The sequence below is a fragment of the Triticum dicoccoides genome, chromosome 5A (assembly GCF_002162155.2).
Source record: "Triticum dicoccoides isolate Atlit2015 ecotype Zavitan chromosome 5A, WEW_v2.0, whole genome shotgun sequence".
In the NCBI taxonomy this organism is placed as follows: Eukaryota; Viridiplantae; Streptophyta; class Magnoliopsida; order Poales; family Poaceae; genus Triticum; species Triticum dicoccoides.
In genome coordinates this window covers 322232929-322254895 of record NC_041388.1, presented here as the reverse complement: position 1 = coordinate 322254895, position 21967 = coordinate 322232929, and the positions used below count along the sequence as shown (strand labels likewise).

Sequence of the window (21967 nt, the reverse complement as noted above, 5' to 3'; positions counted from 1 at the left end):
ACTGTGAAGAAGAAGACTCTGATTGCCACTGGTTGGCAATCATCTCCGGATCCCACAAATAATTAGACTGTCGTGGAGGATCAACTTGTGGTTCCGACTCTGGCTCTGGGGCTGATGTAGGGTTCCAGTAGGCGTGAATAGCCTCTGATGGAACAAGGTACTTACCTGCAGATAAATCAAACAAGGAAGGAGCAAGCAGGGTAATAATCTCAGGATGATGTTTATCAAAGAACAATTTGTATTTAAGATCTCCTTCCCTATTCTTAACAATAAAATCATGTGCCACCATACTCTTATAATCTAAATAAACAGTGGGCAACAATTTTTCTTCCTTCTCATAATGCCTAATAGGTATGTTGAAATGTGCAGCTAGGCGTGAAGCATAAATGCCTCCAAAGATGGCCCCTTTGGTACGGTTCAGACTTAACCGTTTAGCAATAATACCGCCCATACTAATAGAGTTATCACCGAACAAACCATGGAACAGAATAATAATATCAGGAATACTAAGGCTTTCACAGTTTCCGCGACCAATTAAGCAACGACTAGCAAATATTGCAAAGTAGCGTAAAACAGGAAAATGTATGCTAGTGATTCGTGCATAGGAAACCTTCCTCGTTTCCCCTACAGTGATGGTACCAATAAACCCATCCACATCGTCACGATGTGGTTCCTCTACGCTGCCCTCGAAAGGGATCAAACAAACCTGAGAAAAATCATAAAGTGACATCTCCTTACGCTCATCATATAAATAAAATTCCACCGCAGGTGGTGAACTCCTAGCATGGAAATGAAAGTTTTGCACAAAAATATTGGTGAGTAAGAGATACTGTTCGCGTCGGTCGTGGAGGAAGGTGGCGAGGCCTGCATTCTCAGCCAATTCATAAAAATCTTCATAAATCCCGGCTGCTCTCAAGAAATCATCGGAAGGCCATTGACACCACCGAACCTCCGTGGCGCGAGGCAGATTATATTTGGGCTTTTGTGCCTTTTCCTTCGAGCTTCGGCTCGATGAGCCCCTCAAAAATCTCTTCATTATTCTCTGAAAAAATCTGAAATTTTTAGTAAATTCAAAATAAAAGTGAACAAAGCTCAATAATATTGATAGCAACTACTCCTACAAGTGCCTAGAGCTTATATCATGCATCAAAACTACTTTTGACCATATATATAAATTTGACATGCAAGCTCAAGAACAGGGTCACCTAAGCAGCAAAAATTTGCAATGAATAAAGCACTAGAACAAAAACTAATAGACCAATGGAGGAGTCACATACCAAGGAACAATCTCCTCAAGCAGTTTTGTGAGAGGTGCTTTGAGCAAGGAGATCGAAAATGGCAGCAAAATGAGCTTGGACTCGGGTTTGAGCTGGATATTCGTGTTTGTGGGAGGAAGAAGAAGTGTGTGGGTGTAGGAATAAGTGGAGGAGGGCCACCGTGGGCCCACGAGGCAGGGGGCGCGTCCAGGGGGGTAGGGCGCGCCCCTGACCCTCGTGGTCAGGTGCCAGCTCCTCCTGATGTGTTCTCAGTGCCAAATATTCTCAAATATTCCAGAAAATCATATTTAAATTTCAGGGCATTTGGAGAACTTTATTTTTGGGTGCACGGATAAATCAGATAACAGACAGAAAAATACTATTTTTATTTTATTTTATATAATAACAAAAAGTAAGAGGAGGGTACAGAAGGTTGTGCCTTCTAGTTTCATCCATCTCATGCTCATCAAAAGGAATCCACTAACAAGGTTGATCAAGTCTTGTTAACGAACTCATTCCGAATAACATGGAACCGGAGAAATTTCGAATAACACTATGTTACCTCAACGGGGATATGCACATCCCCAATAATAAGAATATAATATTTCTTCTTGACAGTAGGAAGAGGAAATTCAAAACCTCCAAATATAATCGATGGAATTTTTCCAATAGAGTTGATACTATGAACTTGAGGTTGTTTCCTCGGAAAGTGTACCGTATGCTCATTACCATTAACATGAAAAGTGACATTGCCTTTAGTGCAATCAATAACAGCCCCTGCTGTATTCAAAAAGGGTCTTCCAAGAATAATAGACATACTATCATCCTTGGGAATATCAAGAATAACAAAGTCCGTTAAAATAGTAACGTTTGCAACTACAACAGGCACATCCTCACAAATACCGACAGGTATAGCAGTTGATTTATCAGCCATTTGCAAAGATATTTCAGTAGGTGTCAACTTATTCAAATCAAGTCTATGATATAAAGAGAGAGGCATAATACTAACACCGACTCCAAGATCACATAAAGCAGTTTTAACATAGTTTCTTTTAATGGAGCATGGTATAGTGGGTACTCCTGGATCTTCAAGTTTCTTTGGTATTCCACCCTTAAAAGTATAATTACCAAGCATGGTGGAAATTTTAGTTTCCGGTATCTTTCTTTTATTAGTAACAATATCTTTCATATACTTAGCATAAGGATTCATTTTGAGCATATCAGTTAATCGCATACGCAAAAAGATAGGTCTAATCATTTCAGCAAAGCGCTCAAAATCCTCATCATCCTTATTCTTGGATGGTTTGGGAGGAAAAGGCATGGGTTTCTAAACCCAAGGCTCTCTTTCCTTACCGTGTTTCCTAGCAACAAAGTCTTTCTTATCATAACGTTGATTCTTTGATTGTGGGTTATCAAGATCAACAACAGGTTCAATTTCTATATCATTATCATTACTAGGTTGAGCATCATCATTAACATTATCACTAGTTTCAGGTACATTACCAGATTGTGTTTTAGCATCAGAGATAGAAATATCATTTGGATTCTCAGGTTTTTCAGTAATAGGTTCACTAGAAGCATGCACAGTCCTATCATTTTTCTTTTTCTTCCTTTTAGAAGGACTAGGTGCATCTATATTATTTCTCTAAGAATCTTGCTCAATTCTCTTAGGATGGCCTTCAGGATGCAAAGGTTCCTGAGTCATTTTACCACCTCTAGTCATAACTCTAACATCATTATCATTATCCTTACTATTCAATTCATTGAGTAGATCATTTTGAGCTTTAAGTACTTGTTCTACTTGAGTGGTAACCATAGAAGCATGTTTACTAATAAGTTTAAGTTCACCTTTGACATTAGCCATATAATCACCCAAGTGTTCAAGCATATTTGAATTGTATTTCAATTGTCTACCAAAACAAGCATTAAAATCTTCTAGCTTAGCCATAAATTTATCAAACTCATCTAAGCACGGGCTAGCAGGCTTAGTAAATGGGATTTCAGCTTTATCATATCTATAGAGAGAATTTACCTTTACTACCTGTGTCGGGTTATCAAGACCATGTATTTCTTCAATAGGTAATGGATTAAGTGTTGGGGATCATAGCAGAAATTCAAAATTTTCTACGCATCACCAAGATCAATCTATGGAGTAATCTAGCAACGAGGGGAAGGAGAGTGCATCTACATACCCTTGTAGATCGCTAAGCGGAAGCGTTCAAGTGAACAGGGTCGATGGAGTCGTACTCGTCGTGATCCAAATCACCGATGATCCTAGCGCCGAACGGACGGCACCTCCGCGTTCAACACACATACGGTTGGGAGACGTCTCCTCCTTCTTGATCCAGCAAGGGGAGAGGAGAAGTTGAGGGAGAACTCCAGCAGCACGACGGCATGGTGGCTATGGAGCTCGTGGTTCTCCAGCAGGGCTTCGCCAAGCACTATGGAGGAGGAGGAGGTGTAGGAGGAGGGAGGGCTGCGCCAGGGAAGAGGTGCGGATGCCCTCTCTCTCCCTCACTATATATAAGGGGAAGGGAGGAGGGGGAGGCGCCCTAGGGTTCCCTAGGGGAGGGGCGGCGGCCACAGGGGAAACCCTAGATGGGTTTGGGCGCCCCCACCCCCTAGGAAACTTGTCCCCCAAGCCGGGAGGGGCGGCTGCCCTAGGGGTGGCGCCCCCACCTCTCCTGGTTACGTGAGATGGGGTGGGAGGGGCGCTCAGCCCCTTAGTGGGCTGATGTGCCCTCTCCCCTTGGCCCATAAGGCCCCCCAACGCTTGCCGGGGCCTCCGAAACCCCTTTCGGACATGATGGTCATCACCTGGTACCCCCGGAACAATTCCGGACTCCAATACCCTTCGTCCAATATATCGATCTTCACTTCCGGACCATTCCGGAGCTCCTCGTCATGTCCGGGATCTCATCCGGGACTCCGAACAACCTTCGGTAACAACATACTATTTCCCATAACAATTCTAGCGTCACCGAACCTTAAGTGTGTAGACCCTACGGGTTCGGGAACCATGCAGACATGACCGAGACAACTCTCTGGCCAATAACCAACAGCGGGATCTGGATACCCATGTTGGCTCCCACATGTTCCACGATGATCTCATCGGATGAACCATGATGTCGAGGATTCAATCAATCCCGTATGCAATTCCCTTTGTCCAGCGGTATTGTACTTGCCCGAGATTCGATTGTCGGTATCCGATACCTTGTTCAATCTCGTTACCGGGAAGTCTATTTACTCGTTCCGTAACACATCATCCCGTGATCAACTTCTTGGTCACATTGTGCACATTATGATGATGTCCTACCAAGTGGGCCCAGAGATACCTCTTGTTGGAAGTATGCCCTAGAGGCAATAATAAATTGGTTATTATTATATTTCCTTGTTCATGATAATCGTTTATTATCCATGCTAGAATTGTATTGATAGGAAACTCAGATACATGTGTGGATACATAGACAACACCATGTCCCTAGTAAGCCTCTAGTTGACTAGCTCGTTGATCAATAGATGGTTACAGTTTCCTGACCATGGACATTGGATGTCGTTGATAACGGGATCACATCATTAGGAGAATGATGTAATGGACAAGACCCAATCCTAAGCCTATCACAAAGATCGTGTAGTTCGTATGCTAAAGCTTTTCTAATGTCAAGTATCATTTCCTTAGACCATGAGATTATGCAACTCCCGGATACCGTAGGAGTGCTTTGGGTGTGCCAAATGTCACAATGTAACTGGGTGGCTATAAAGGTTCACTACAGGTATCTCCGAAAGTGTCTGTTGGGTTGGCACGAATCGAGACTGGGATTTGTCACTCCGTGTAACGGAGAGGTATCTCTGGGCCCACTCGGTAGGACATCATCATAATGTGCACAATGTGACCAAGGAGTTGATCACGGGATGATGTGTTATGGAACGAGTGAAGAGACTTGCCGGGAACGAGATTGAACGAGGTATGGCTACCAACGATCGAATCTTGGGCAAGTACAATACCGCTGGACAAAGGGAATTGTATACGGGATTGATTGAATCCTCGACATCGTGGCTCATCCGATGAGATCATCGTGGAACATGTGGGAGCCAACATGGGTATCCAGATCCCGCTGTTGGTTATTGGCCAGAGAGTTACCTCGGTCATGTCTGCATGGTTCCCGAACCCGTAGGGTCTACACACTTAAGGTTCGGTGACGCTAGAGTTGTTATGGGAAATAGTATGTGGTTACCGAAGGTTGTTCGGAGTCCCGGATGAGATCCCGGACATGACGAGGAGCTCCGGAATGGTCCGGAGGTGAAGATCGGTATATTGGACGAAGGGTATTGGAGTCCGGAATTGTTCCGGGGGTACCAGGTGATGACCAGCGTGTCCGAAAGGGGTTTCGGAGGCCCCGGCAAGCGTTGGGGGGCCTTATGGGCCAAGGGGAGAGGGCACATCAGCCCACTAAGGGGCTGAGCGCCCCTCCCACCCCATCTCACGTAACCAGGAGAGGTGGGGGCGCCACCCCTAGGGCAGCCGCCCCTCCCGGCTTGGGGGGCAAGTTTCCTAGGGGGTGGGGGCGCCCAAACCCATCTAGGGTTTCCCCTGTGGCCGCCGCCCCTCCCCTAGGGAACCCTAGGGCGCCTCACCCTCCTCCCTTCCCCCTATATATAGTGAGGGAGAGAGAGGGCAGACGCACCCTTCCCCTGGCGCAGCCCTCTTCCTCCTCCAACACCTCATCCTCCTCCGTAGTGCTTGGCGAAGCCCTACCGGAGAACCACGAGCTCCATCACCACCACGCCGTCGTGCTGTCGGAGTTTTCCCTCAACTTCTCCTCTCACCTTGCTTGATCAAGAAGGAGGAGACGTCTCCCAACCGTACGTGTGTTGAACGCGGAGGTGCCGTCCGTTCGGCGCTAGGATCATCGGTGATTTGGATCACGACGAGTACGACTCCATCAACCCCGTTCACTTGAACGCTTCCGCTTAGCGATCTACAAGGGTATGTAGATGCACTCTCCTTCCCCTCGTTGCTAGATTACTCCATAGATTGATCTTGGTGATGTGTAGAAAATTTTGAATTTCTTCTACGATCCCCAACACCTCTCCGTTTACACGGAGTGACAAATCCCAGTCTCGATTCGTGCCAACCCAACAGACACTTTTGGAGATACCTGTAGTGAACCTTTATAGCCACCCAGTTACGTTGTGACGTTTGGCACACCCAAAGCACTCCTACGGTATCCGGGAGTTGCACAATCTCATGGTCTAAGGAAATGATACTTGACATTAGAAAAGCTTTAGCATACGAACTACACGATCTTTGTGCTAGGCTTAGGATTGGGTCTTGTCCATCACATCATTCTCCTAATGATGTGATCCCGTTATCAACGACATCCAATGTCCATGGTCAGGAAATCGTAACCATCTTATTGACCAACGAGCTAGTCAACTAGAGGCTTACTAGGAACATGGTGTTGTCTATGTATCCACACATGTATCTGAGTTTCCTATCAATACAATTCTAGCATGGATAATAAACGGTTATCATGAACAATGAAATATAATAATAACCAATTTATTATTGCCTCTAGGGCATATTTCCAACAGTCTCCCACTTGCACTAGAGTCAATAATCTAGTTCACATTGCCATGTGATTAACACTCACAGGTCACATCGCCATGTGACCAACATCCAAGAGTCTACTAGACTCAATGATCTAGTTCACATCACTATGTGATAAACACTCAAAGAGTTCTGGGTTTGATCATGTTATGCTTGTGAGAGAGGTTGTAGCCAACGGGTCTTGCCATATTCAGATCCCTATGTATTCGCAAAACTTTATATCGTAGATGCTGCTACCACGTTCCACTTGGAGCTATTCCAAATTATTGCTCCATTATATGTATCCGGTATCTCTACTCAGAGCTATCCGGATAGGTGTTAAGCTTGCATCGACGTAACTCTTTATGTCGAACTCTTTATCACCTCCATAACCGAGAAACATTTCCTTATTCCTCTAAGGATAATTTTGGCTGCTATCTGGTGATCCACTCCTAGATCACCTTTGTACCCTCTTGCCAGACATGTGGCAAGGCACACAATAGGTGTCGTACTTCAGCATGGCATATCGTATAGAGCCTATGACAAGAGCATAGGGGATGACCTTTCGTCCTTCCTCTTTCTTCTGCCGTGGTCAATCTTCGAGTCTTACTCAACTTCACACCTTACAACTCAGGTTAGAACCCCTTCTTTGACTGATCTATTTTGAACTCCTTCAAAAACATGTCAAGGTGTGTGTTCTTTGAAAGTACCATCAGGCGTCTTGATCTATCTCTATAGATCTTGATGCCCAATATGTAAGCAGCTTTATCCAGGTCTTCCTTTGAAAAACACTCTTCAAACAACCGTTTATGCTTTCCAGAAATTCTACATTATTTCGGATCAACAATATGTCATCCACATATACTTATCAGAAATGTTGTAGTGCTCCCACTCACCTTTTTGTAAATACAAGTTTCTAGCAAACATTGTACAAACCTAAAAGCTTTGATCACTCCATCAAAACATATATTCCGATTCCGAGATGCTTGCTCTAGTCCATAGAAGGATTGCTGGAGCCAGCATACCTTTTAGCATCCTTAGGATCGACAAAACCTTTTATTGTATCACATACAACTTTTCTTACAAAACTGGTAAGAAAACTTGTTTTTGACATCCATCTGTAAGATTTCATAATTGAAAAATACAGCTAATGCTAACATGATTCCGATGGACTTAAGCATCGCTACGGGTGAGAAATTCTCATCGTAGTCAACTCCTTGAACTTGTGAAAAGACTCTTTCCCACAAGTCGAGCTTCATAGACGGTAACATTACCGCCCACGTCCGTCTTCTTCTTAAAGATCCATTTATCTCAATGGCTTGCCGATCATCGGGCAAGTCCACCAAAGTCCATACTTTGTTCTGATATATGGATCCTATCTCGGATTTCATGGCTTCTAACCATTTGTCGGAATACGGGCCCACCATCGCTTCTCCATAGCTCATAGGTTTATTGTTGTCTAACAACATGATATCTAAGATAGGATTACTGTACCACTTAGGAGTAGTACATATCCTTGTCGACCTATGAGGTTCGATAGCAACTTGATCTGAAGCTTTATGATCACTATCATTAACTTCCTATTCAACAGACGTAGGCGCCAAACAAAACATCTTCCTGTGTTTCATCACTCTCTGGTTGAAGTAAAGGTTCGACAACCTCATCAAGTTCTATCTTCCTCCCACTCAATTCTTTCGAGAGAAACACCTTCTCAAGAAAGGACCCGTTCTTAGCGACAAACAATTTGCCCTCGGATCTGAGATAGAAGGTATACCCTACTGTCACCTTTGGGTATCCTATGAAGATGTGTTTGTCCGCTTTGGGTTCGAGCTTCTCTGGCTGAAGCCTTAAGCATCGCAGCCCCAAACATTAAGAAACAACAACTTTGGTTTCTTGCCAAACCAATGTTCATATGACATCGTCTCAACGGACTTAGATGGTGTCCTATCTAAAGTGAATGCAGCTGTCTCTAACGCATAACCTCAAAATGAAAACGGTAGATTGGTAAGAGACATCATAGATCGCACCATATCTCATAGGGTTCGATTACGACGTCCGGACACACCATTACAACTGTGGTGTTCCAGGTGGCTTCAACTGTGAAACAATTCCACAATGTCTTAAGTGATTTTCCAAACTCATAACTCAGAAAATCCCCTTTTGGTCAGATCGTAGGAACATGATCTTATTGTTATGATGATTCTTAACTTCACTCTGAAATCGCTTGAACTTTTCAAACGTTTCAGACTTGTGCTTCATTAAGTAGATATACCTATATCTACCCAAATCGTCAATGAAGATGAGAAAATAGCGATATCCACCACACGCTTCAATTCTCATTGGATCACACGCATCAGCATGCATGATTTCCAACAAGTCACTTGTCCGTTTCATTGTACCTGAAAATGGAGTCTTAGTCATCCTGCCCATGAGGCATGGCTCGCATGTGTCAAGTGATTCAAAATCAAGTGACTCCAAACATCCATCGACATGGAGTTTCGTCATGCATCTTACGCCAATATGACCTAAGCCGCAGTGCCACAAGAAAGTGGTACTATCATTATTAACTCTACATCTTTTGGCGTGAACATGTGTATTACCACGACCGAGATTCAATGAACCATTCACATAGGGTGCATGACCATGAAAGGTATCATTCATGTAAACAGAATAACCATTATTCTCTAACTTAAATGAATGACCGTATTGCAATGAACATGATCTAATCATATTCATGCTCAACGTAGACACCTGATAACATTTATCTAGGTTCAATACTAATCCCGAAGGCAGATGGAGCGTGCGATGGTGATCTCATCAACTTTGGAAACACTTCCAACACACATCGTCACCTCGCACTTAGCCAGTTTCCGTTCAGTCCGTAGCTTTTGCTTCAAGTCACCAATAATAGTAACTGAACCGGTATCCAATACCCAGGTGCTACTAGGAGTACTAGTGAGGTACACATTAATAACACGTATATACTTTGTTGAAGTTGCCAGCCTTCTTATCTACCATGCATTTGGGGTAATTCCGCTACCAGTGACCGTTCCCCTTACAATAGAAGCACTTAGTCTCGGGTTTGGGTTCAACCTTGGGTTCCTTCACTGGAGCGGCAACTGGTTTGCCATCCATGAAGTTTCCCTTCTAGCCCTTGCCCTTCTTGAAACCAGTGGTCTTGTTAAACCATCAACACTTGATGCTCCTTCTTGATTTCTACCTTTTGCGGTCTTAAGCACCGCGAACAGCTCTGGGATCAACTCCATCCCTTGCATGTCATAGTCCATCACGAAGATCTAGTAGCTTAGTGATAGTGGCTAGAGAACTCTATCAATCACTATCTTATCTGGAAGTTTAACTCCCACTTGATTTAAGTGATTGTAGCACCCAGACATTCAGAGCACATGCTCACTAGCTGAGCTATTCTCCTCCATCTTGTTGGCAAAAGAACTTGTCAGAGGTCTCACACCTCTCAACACGGGCATGAGCCTGAAATCCCAATTTCAGCTCTTGGAACATCTCATATGTTCTATGGTGTTCAAAACGTCATTGGAATCCCGATTCTAAGCCGTAAAGTATGGTGCACTAAACTATCAAGTAGTCATCAGGATGTGTCTGTCAGGTGTTCACAACATCCACAGACGACGTTGTAGGGGTTTGCACATCGAGCAGTGCATCAAAGACGTAGGCCTTCTGTGTAGCAGTGAGGACACTCCTCGGACTACGGACCTAGTCCGCATCATTGCTTATAATATCTTTCAACTTAATCTTTCTCTAGGAACGTATTGAAACAGGGGGCTACAACGTGTGCTATTTATCTACAATATATTTGCAAAGACAATTTAGACTATGTTCATGATAATTGAGTTCATCTAATCTAATTATTTAATGAACTCCCACTCAGATAGACATCCCTCTAGTCATCTAAGTGAAACATGATCCGAATCGACTAGGCCGTGTCCGATCATCACGTGAGACGGACTAGTCATCAACGGTGAACATCTCATGTTGATCGTATCTTCTATACGACTCATGTTCGACCTTTCGGTCTTCCGTGTTCCGAGGCCATGTCTGTACATGCTAGGCTCGTCAAGTCAACCTAAGTGTATTGCGTGTGTAAATCTGGCTTACACTCGTTGTATTCGAACATTAGAATCTATCACACCCGATCATCACGTGGTGCTTCGAAACGACGAACCTTCGCAATGGTGCACAGTTAGGGGGAACACTTTCTCGAAATTATTGCGAGGGATCATCTTATTTAAGCTACCGTCGTTCTAAGCAAATAAGATGTAAAACATGATAAACATCACATGCAATCAAATAGTGACATGATATGGCCAATATCATTTTGCTCCTTTTGATCTCCATCTTCGGGGCTCCATGATCATCGTTGTCACCGGCATGACACCATGATCTCCATCATCATGATCTCCATCATCGTGTCTTCTTGAAGTTGTCTCGTCATCTATTACTTCTACTACTATGGCTAACGCTTTAGCAATAAAGTAAAGTAATTACATGACGTTTATGTTGACACGCGGGTCATAAATAAATTAAGACAACTCCTATGGCTCCTGCCGGTTGTCATACTCATCGACATGCAAGTCGTGATTCCTATTACAAGAACATGATCAATCTCATACATCACATATATCATTCATCACATCCTTTTGGCCATATCACATCACAAGGCATATGCTGCAAAAACAAGTTAGACGTCCTCTAATTGTTGTTGCAAGTTTTTACGTGGCTGCTATAGGTTTCTAGCAAGAACGTTTCTTACCTACGCGAAAACCACAACGTGATATGCCAATTTCTATTTACCCTTCATAAGGACCCTTTTCATCGAATCCGATCCGACTAAAGTGGGAGAGACAGACACCCGCTAGCCACCTTATGCAACTAGTGCATGTCAGTCGGTGGAACCAGTCTCACGTAAGAGTATGTGTAAGGTCGGTCCGGGCCGCTTCATCCCACGATGCCGCTGAATCAAGATAAGACTAGTAACGGCAGTAAATTGACAATATCGGCGCCCACAACTGCTTTGTGTTCTACTCGTGCATAGAAACTACGCATAGACCTAGCTCATGATGCCACTGTTGGGGAACGTAGCAGAAATTCAAAATTTTCTACGCATCACCAAGATCAATCTATGGAGTAATCTAGCAACTAGGGGAAGGAGAGTGCATCTACACACCCTTGTAGATCGCTAAGCGGAAGCGTTCAAGTGAATGGGGTCGATGGAGTCGTACTCGTCGTGATCCAAATCACCGATGATCCTAGCGCCGAACGGACGACACCTCCGCGTTCAACACACGTACGGTTGGGAGACGTCTCCTCCTTCTTGATCCAGCAAGGGGAGAGGAGAAGTTGAGGGAAAACTCCGACAGCACGACGGCGTGGTGGTGATGGAGCTCGTGGTTCTCCGGCAGGGCTTCGCCAAGCACTACGGAGGAGGATGAGGTGTTGGAGGAGGAAGAGGGTTGCGCCAGGGGAAGGGTGCGTCTGCCCTCTCTCTCCCTCACTATATATAGGGGGAAGGGAGGAGGGGGAGGCGCCCTAGGGTTCCCTAGGGGAGGGGCGGCGGCCACAGGGGAAACCCTAGATGGGTTTGGGCGCCCCCACCCCCTAGGAAACTTGCCCCCCAAGCCGGGAGGGGCGGCTGCCCTAGGGGTGGCGCCCCCACCTCTCCTGGTTACGTGAGATGGGGTGGGAGGGGCGCTCAGCCCCTTAGTGGGCTGATGTGCCCTCTCCCCTTGGCCCATAAGGCCCCCCAACGCTTGCCGGGGCCTCTGAAACCCCTTTCGGACACGCTGGTCATCACCTGGTACCCCCGGAACAATTCCGGACTCCAATACCCTTCGTCCAATATACCGATCTTCACCTCCGGACCATTCCGGAGCTCCTCGTCATGTCCGGGATCTCATCCGGGACTCCGAACAACCTTCGGTAACCACATACTATTTCCCATAACAACTCTAGCGTCACCAAACCTTAAGTGTGTAGACCCTACGGGTTCGGGAACCATACAGACATGACCGAGACAACTCTTCGGCCAATAACCAACAGCGGGATCTGGATACCCATGTTGGCTCCCACATGTTCCACGATGATCTCATCGGATGAACCACGATGTCGAGGATTCAATCAATCCCGTATACAATTCCCTTTGTCCAGCGGTATTGTACTTGCCCGAGATTCGATCGTCAGTATCCGATACCTTGTTCAATCTCGTTACCGGCAAGTCTATTTACTCGTTCCGTAACACATCATCCCGTGATCAACTCCTTGGTCACATTGTGCACATTATGATGATGTCCTACCGAGTGGGCCCAGAGATACCTCTCCGTTTACACGGAGTGACAAATCCCAGTCTCGATTCGTGCCAACCCAACAGACACTTTCGGAGATACCTGTAGTGAACCTTTATAGCCACCCAGTTACGTTGTGACGTTTGGCACACCCAAAGCACTCCTACGGTATCCGGGAGTTGCACAATCTCATGGTCTAAGGAAATGATACTTGACATTAGAAAAGCTTTAGCATATGAACTACACGATCTTTGTGCTAGGCTTAGGATTGGGTCTTGTCCATCACATCATTCTCCTAATGATGTGATCCCGTTATCAACGACATCCAATGTCCATGGTCAGGAAACCGTAACCATATTATTGATCAACGAGCTAGTCAACTAGAGGCTTACTAGGGACATGGTGTTGTCTATGTATCCACACATGTATCTGAGTTTCCTATCAATACAATTCTAGCATGGATAATAAACGGTTATCATGAACAATGAACTATAATAATAACCAATTTATTATTGCCTCTAGGGCATATTTCCAACATTAAGATCATGTGTTTCTTCAACAGGCGGTAAATTAAGACCGTGTATTTCTTCAATATGAGGTAAATTCTTGACATCTCCAGCTTTAATACCTTTTTCTATCATAGATTTCTTTGCCTCTTGCATATCTTCAGGACTGAGAAATAGAATACCCCTCTTCTTCGGAGTTGGTTTAGGAATAGGCTCAGGAGCTGGCTCAGGAAGTGTCCAATTATTTTCATTTGTCAACATATTATTCAATAGAATTTCAGCTTCATCCGGTGTTCTTTCCCTAAAAAGAGAACCAACACAACTATCCAGGTAATCTCTGGAAGCATCGGTTAGTCCATTGTAAAAGATATCAAGTATTTCATTTTTCTTAAGAGGATGATCATGCAAAGCATTAAGTAATTGGAGAAGCCTCCCCCAAGCTTGTGGGAGACTCTCTTCTTCAATTTGCACAAAGTTATATATATATATCCCTTAAAGCAGCTTGTTTCTTATGAGCAGGGAAATATTTTGCAGAGAAGTAATAAATCATATCCTGGGGACTACGCACACAACCAGGATCAAGGGAATTAAACCATATCTTAGCATCTCCCTTTAATGAGAACGGAAATATTTTAAGGATCTAAAAGTAACAATTTCTCCCATCATTAGTGAACAGGGTGGCTATATCATTTAATTTAGTAAGATGTGCCACAACAGTTTAGATTCATAGCCATGAAAAGGATCAGATTCGACCAAAGTAATTATATCAGGATCAACAAAGAATTCATAATCCTTATCAGTAACAAAGATAGATGAAGTAGCAAAAGCAGGTGAGGTTTCATCCTAGCATTTAGAGATTGCTTATTCCATTTAGCTAATAACCTCTTAAGTTTATAACTACCTTTGCAAGCTAAAATAGCTAAAGAAGCTTCTTTATCAAAAACATAACCCTTAGGAATAACGGGCAAGTCTTCATCATCACTTTCATCAATATTATCAGATTCAATATTTTCATTCTCTCTAACCCTAGCAAGTTGTTCATCAAGAAATTCACCAAGTGGCACAGTAGTATCAAGCATAGAAGTAGTTTCATCATAAGTATCATGCATAGCAGAAGTGGCATCATCAATAACATGCGACATATCAGAACGAATAGTAGAAGCAGGTTTAGGTGTCGCGAGCTTACTCAAAATAAAAGGTGAATCAAGTGCAGAGCTAGATGGCAGTTCCTTACCTCCCCTCGTAGTTGAGGGATAAATCTTGGTTTTTGGATCTCTTAAGTTCTTCATAATGATAAGCAGATATAAATCCCAAGTGACTCAAAGAATAGAGCTATGCTCCCCGGCAACGGCGCCAGAAAATAGTCTTGATAACCCACAAGTATAGGGGATCGCAACAGTTTTCGAGGGTAGAGTATTCAACCCAAATTTATTGAGTCGACATAAGGGGAGCCAAAGAATATTCTCAAGTATTAGCAGCTGAGTTGCCAATTCAACCACACCTGGAAACTTAATATCTGCAGCAAAGTATTTAGTAGCAAAGTAATATGATAGTAGTGGTAACGGTAGCAAAAGGTAATGATAGCAAAAGTAATGTTTTTGGTATTTTGTAGTGATGATAGCAATAGCAACGGAAAAGTAAATAAGCGAAGAACATTATATGGAAAGCTCGTAGGCAATGGATCGGTGATGGAGAATTATGCCGGATGTGGTTCATCATGTAACAGTCATAACCTAGGGTGACACAGAACTAGCTCCAATTCATCAATGTAATGTAGGCATGTATTCTGAATATAGTCATACGTGCTTATGGAAAAGAACTTGCATGACATCTTTTGTCCTACCCTCCCGTGGCAGCGGGGTCCTAATGGAAACTAAGGGATATTAAGGCCTCCTTTTAATAGAGTACCGGAACAAAGCATTAGCACATAGTGAATACATGAACTCCTCAAACTATGGTAATCACCGGTAAGTATCCCGATTATTGTCACTTCGGGGTTAACGGATCATAACACATAATAGGTGACTATAGACTTGCAAGATAGGATCAAGAACTCTCATAGATTGATGAAAACATGATAGGTTCAGATCTGAAATCATGGCACTTGGGCCGTAGTGACAAGCATTAAGCATAGCAAAGTCATAGCAACATCAATCTCAGAACATAGTGGATACTAGGGATCAAACCCTAACAAAACTAACTCGATTACATGATAGATCTCATCCAACCCGTCACCGTCCAACAAATCTACGATGGAATTACTCACGCACAGCGATGAGCAAATTGGTGATGGAGGATGGTTGATGATGATGATGGCGACGGATTCCCCTCTCCGGAGCCCCGAACGGACTCGAGATCAGCCTCCCGAGAGGTTTTAGGGCTTGGCGGCGTCTCTGTATCGTAAAACGCAATGAATCCTTCTCCCTGATTTTTTCTCTCCGAAACCAAATATATAGAGTTGGAGTTGAGGTCGGAGGAGCTCTAGGGGGCCCACGAGGTAGGGGGCGCGCCCTAGGGGGGCAGGCGCGCCCCCCACCCTCGTGGATAGGTGGTGGGCCCCCTGGTCTTCATCTTTTGCAAGGATTTTTTTATTATTTCTGAATAGATGTTCCGTGAAGTTTCAGGTCATTCTGAGAACTTTTATTTCTGCACATAAATAACACCATAGCAATTCTGCCGAAAACAACGTCAGTCCGGGTTAGTTCCATTGAAATCATGCAAGTTAGAGTCCAAAACAAGGGCAAAAGTGTTTGGAAAAGTAGATACGACGGAGACATATCACTCCCAAAGCTTCCAGGGTCTCTTCTGGTCCAGAAAAAATCACTGTATAGTTTCATCGTATTTGAACTTTGTTTGGTATGGTTTTTCTGCAAAACAAAGAAATAGGCAAAAAAACAGAGCTGACACTGGGCACTAAGTTAATAGGATTAGTCCACGGTATAAAATGGCATATAAAGCATATAGGAACGGTAATATAATGGCATAAAACAATCAAAAATTATAGATACGTTCGAGACGTATCAAACCGCCAATTTTTTTTATATAATTAAACATGGAGTTCATGACTACATGAGGATAAAACGAACAACATGAGTGAACCATAGTGATCTAGATGGCCGTGGGTATGGAAGGAGGGGGAAATAATTGTTACCTTCCTGAAACAACCTTAAGTTACTTGGTAGCATTCCTTGCGGATGATGGCGGTGCAAAGAGATCTTTCTTCATGTCGTACTCTGGTGCCGAGGATGGATTGAGATCAGGAGGAGAAGATAGAGATGAGGGGACAGTGTGAAGTTATGAGTGGGGGTTGTTGTGAACGAGTAATGAGGTGGGCGGGGTGGCGAAAATTATGAGTGGAGGTTGTTGTGAGCGGGGGTGGGTGGTGTGAAGTTATGAGCGGGGGTTGTTGTTTGACATCCGATAAATGGCCGGACGTGACACAATGTGTACATGATGTCGGAAGTCATTCAAACCTGGCATTGATGCCTACCATGGCATGCCCACCTGGTGGTAAATTTTGGGGTCATTTCATGGATGTTGAAAAAACACCATGTTCAAGAGAGGGTGTCTGGGTAGGCTAGAAGGGTCCGTTTCGAGAGCATGTTGTTTTTCGACATATGTCAAATGACCTCAATTTTTTCGGTGGCCTAGTATGATCAATTCAAGGCACTATGCTAGGTTTTTGTTTGGTTTTTGATAAGTTTTGCACTTTGTGGAGTTTTCTCGATGAAAAAAGGCCGATAAATAGCCGGACATGTCGCAACTTGCATATAGTGCTAGCAGTCATTCAAACCTAGCATGTATGCTTACAATAGGCATGCCTTCCTAATGGCAAAAGTTGAGGTCATTTGGATGTCGAAAAATAGACCATGTTCAGGATGTTTGGGTGGCAGGTCACAAGAAATCACTTTTAGAAGGTTTGGAGCAATCGCAGTTCTTCCATTGGTGATCCAAAAATACCTTACCGATTCCTGGGGATGAAGAAGCGACTTGGGTAAAGGGGCAATTTCTAACAAAGTTTTTCTCATTTTTGATTCCTATTTGTTTTCCTTTCCGATCTATCAAATGGCTTTTAATAAACCTCAGTTCATTCAATTAGCTTTTAGGTGAGGATTTTACCAAAAAAGGTTTTTGCCCCGCTTTATATATAAAGCAATAATCAACCACATCCAGGTACAAATGCACGCCACCACAACACACGCACACACCCAAGGAAGGATACATAGGCGCTGAGAGCAACAACATCACCCCTAGCACTGCAAGAGCAACTCGGGGTCCTCGGCCGTGAACACGCCACCGCGAAGAGATGAGGCCACATATTACGAACTGAGGGCTCCAAGGCAGCGCCTTCAGGAAGATTAGGACACCATAATGCCGCCACCTCCCGACACGAGGGTCATGGTTTTCCCTGGAGCAACACGACGGGCAATGAGAGCCACGACGACGTCTTCAAGAAGGGAACGAGCTTCGCCGTCGCCGGTTCGTTCGAGGAAAGATCAGGTTTTCACCCCGGCCAACACTCACCACCACCGAACGCCACACCCCGGCGACCACGCTGCCCACACGGCCATGGCCACAGGGCAGCACCAAGCCGTGGGCTCTGCCCATGAGCACCACGGTACCACCACCAGGACCGCCGCCCCGAAATCCAAGACCTTCACACCACCTCACCCGAGACTTGGCGCTACCCCAACCAAAGACACAAGCGGAAAGGACCCGCCTTTCACATCCCTGGGTGGCCCCCAATGCTGTGACCCAATAGGCCGGCCAAAACTAGCCTCCATTGACCCATCCTGCCGCACCGGGCACGAGACGAGCTCGGTCCTGTCGTCGGGCGCGAGACGAGCATATCCTGCTGCCGGGCGCGAGACAAGGTCAGTCCTGCTGCCGGGCGTGTGATGAGCTCGATACCGCAACACCGGGTGCGAGACGAGCAGTGGACCACAACTGGGATCAGACCGACCCTTCGACGGAGTTAGCGCCCGGACGACGGGGGAAGGGGCCGAAGGCTGACACATACCGCCTACAAACGATCGACGCTAGAAAAAATCAGCCGCTGCCGCAACCGATCTGCCACCACCACAACACCAGCGAGTCCACGCCCTGGCCAGATCCGCCCTGAGCACCGCCACCCCGCCCGGAGCAGCGGAGACACTAGCCGCATCACCACCACCTCTTCAGGGCCACCGGCCATCGCTGCCAACACCAACCCGCACCATCAACCAGATCTGGGCAGGGAATCCCAGATCCGCAGCCCCCGCCACCCACCACCATCCAGAATGGGCCAGGGGGCCAGATCCACCACCAGCCCGCACCGGGGCATCGGAGCCCTGAGCTGCGCCAGAGGGAGGAGAGGAGGCGGCGCCTGCGACCGAAGGACGCCGAGAGGGGGAGAAGGAGCCTAGGCAGGGCCGACCGGACGCCCGGCGCCACCAGGCAGAGGGGAGTGCCCGCGGAGCCCCCAACTGCGTGCGGGAGAGAGCCGCCCCGCCGCCGCCAACGCCCCAGGCGGCGGCGAGGGAGGAGGTTGAGGCGAGGGGGCGACCCTAGGGTTTCCTCCCAGGTGAGGATTTTCACTTCTCTGATCTACCAACTAAGTTATCCTGACCTTTTTTTGGTCAGAAGGGTCTGTTTGAGAGCATGTTTGTGGGCGATAGCTATCAAATGACCTTTTCTTTCATAGGCTTGTATGACCAATACAAGACACCACGTCAAGTCGTATAGGTATTCGACAACTTTTGCATTTTTGGAGTTTTCTCGGTGAAAAAAGACTGGTAAATGGCCGGACGTGTCGCAACTTGCATACAGTGTCGGAATTTGTTCAAACCTTGCATGGATGCCGACCATGGGATCCCACCCGGTGGCAAATTTGGGTCATTTCATGGATGTCAAAAAAATAAAGGGTGTTCGGGTAGGCCACAAAGGTCCATTTGAGAGCATGTCTGTGGTCGACATCGATCAAATGGCATCAATTTTTTCCCGTGGCCTTGTATCACCAGTTGAAGGCACCATGCCAAATTGTTTGAATTTTCATCAAGTTTTGCATTTTCTCAAATTTTCTCGATGAAAAAGACCAATAAATGGCCTGACGTATCGCAATGTATGCTATTGGAATTCGTTCAAACCAGGCATCTAACATGGGCATGCTCACTTGGTGGCCGACTTCTGCAGCCGTTTCCGCGGACGAATAATGTGTTTGATTTGCAACATATTTTTTGAATCCATTACAAACACATACGCTCATACATACGCATTGCACATACACTCACTCCTATGAACGATGCGCACTCTACTCCCTGCTCTATGAGCACCTCCGAGAAACTGAGCCATCACATTATTTTAAAATTAACGAAGTCACCGCGTATTCGTAGTCAGCGGGAATGTGTTCTCCCACTGAACGGACATCGCCCTATAATCTGAAATAATTTCAGAAAAATGCGAGCATAAGCAGCGTAGAAGGTTTTTTCAAAAAGAAAAGACTTTTTTTTTCAGAAACAAGAAAAGACCCTTGATGGCTTTATCGACCACAGTACGTGCACCTAGTTTTTTTTTTAATCAGACGTGCTCCTAGTTTTTGCCCTGACTAGCAAAATCCAGTAACTGTTAAGGCGCGACAAAGCAGCCCGTAATAAAGCAGTGAAAGTTCTGATTATTAAGCGAAAATACAAGGAAGTGCCCATCGGGCATCGGCCGCCTCATCCATCCCTCCCTCCGGAACCCTAGCATTCCAGCCGACGCCGGCGCAAACCCTCTCCGCCGCCGCCACAAAACCAATGGTACTTCCTCTCACGCTCGTCTCGTAGACGCTGCTATCGATGGAATCGCGGTTTGCTCCGACTAATCGCGTCGGGTTACTTCTTTGCAGCTGGGGAGGGGCCGGGGGCGAGGCCGCGGAGGCGGCGGAGGCGGGGGCAGGGGGAGATTCAGCGGCGGGAGGGGCGACGGCTCGCCCCGTCTCGGCGGCCGCGATGATCCACCGCCGACGCCGCGGCGCTCCTCCGGGTGGGGCGTGGCGCCGCCGTCTCGGCATCTCTGGGTGGGCAGCCTGGCCCCGGGCGTCACCGCCTCTGACCTTTCGCAGTTGTTCCACCGGTGCGGCGACATCGAGCGCATCACCCGCGACCCTGGCCGGATCTTCGCCTTCGTGAGCTTCATGCGGGAGCAGGACGCCATCGCTGCGGTCCGGGAACTGCAGGGGGCCCGGCTCCAAGGAACGCCCGTTAGGATTGAGTTTTCCAAGGGGGTTAGTGTTGAACTTCCTCCCGCCCCGATCACGGTTTGCCGCACTTTTCTAGAATTGTTGGTCAACATATGCTTTGTTTCAAACGCATCATTGGTGCAGTGTGCTTTTCTTGTCCTGTGTGTGATCATGAATTTTGGAATTAGTATAACCAAGTCTCAGGAGTCAAGATAAACTGTGTGTGAGTAGTTAAAATTTAGGATGCACAGGATTACTCTGAGGAAAAAATCCAGAACAAAAACAGGCTCACATATATAATGTGCATGATAAATAAAATAGAAGGCTCTTCTTTCTTTTGAATGATGCAAAACTTCATATGGATCAATTGGATTCCTTGCGAAGATGATCTTTGAACCCCAGGCTCCACCGTAACCAAATAATGATCACATACCGTGTCTATGCACCAGCAACCCTTTACAGACAGGTGTACTATGAAAACAAATAGTTCACACCTCAGATTGAATATATCAACAATTATCACAGCTTACCCAATGTCTCAGCTCGACAATTTGGTTATAATCTAGCTTCCATTTAGGGCACGGCACGATAAAACCTCCAAAAGACAGTCTTTAGGAGACCAGGTACAATGTTAGCTTGAGAAATCTTCTCATCTGAAGATCATGAACGTTGATCCGATGTTCCATATGTTGAAAGTAGCACATTTTCTAAAGATGAAAAACATTGTAAGGCAACATCAGAAAAAAATTGTGCTGCATGAGAGAAATGAATATTTCTTTTTTTGGTCAAAAATAAGATGCGCGTTCGATTGCATATGAAACATCAGAGAAGGTTTTCAGCAAGTGCAACATGTCAAGATCATTTAATATATTGACATGTCCGCACTAAATTCTCTTGGCAGTGGGTACCCGATACTTTTTCTCAATACTCGTCATCGTTAAGTTTACTCAGACCTGTTATTGCAATGTGAACCATGTAAAAGACATCATTTGCAGCTTTACTTGCCTGTTTGTGCTATGAACAGGACACACACATTTATCTGACAGTTTCAATTGTTCTTTATTCTGTTTGTGCTATCAACAAGACACACATATTTATCTATT

At 45.4% G+C, this 21967-nt stretch overlaps 1 protein-coding gene across 1 annotated transcript in view; it reads left to right on the top strand.

The window, feature by feature from the left end:
- The first annotated feature begins 20331 nt into the window (after nt 1-20331).
- LOC119301248 (flowering time control protein FPA-like) overlaps nt 20332-21967 on the top strand; it is a 9331-nt gene continuing 7695 nt past the window's right edge. Inside the window, exons 1-2 of the mRNA XM_037578182.1 lie at nt 20332-20442; nt 20532-20909. Of these exons, the coding sequence (XP_037434079.1) occupies nt 20440-20442; nt 20532-20909 (381 nt within the window). The 5' untranslated portion in view covers nt 20332-20439. The remainder of the gene's footprint in view (nt 20443-20531; nt 20910-21967) is intronic.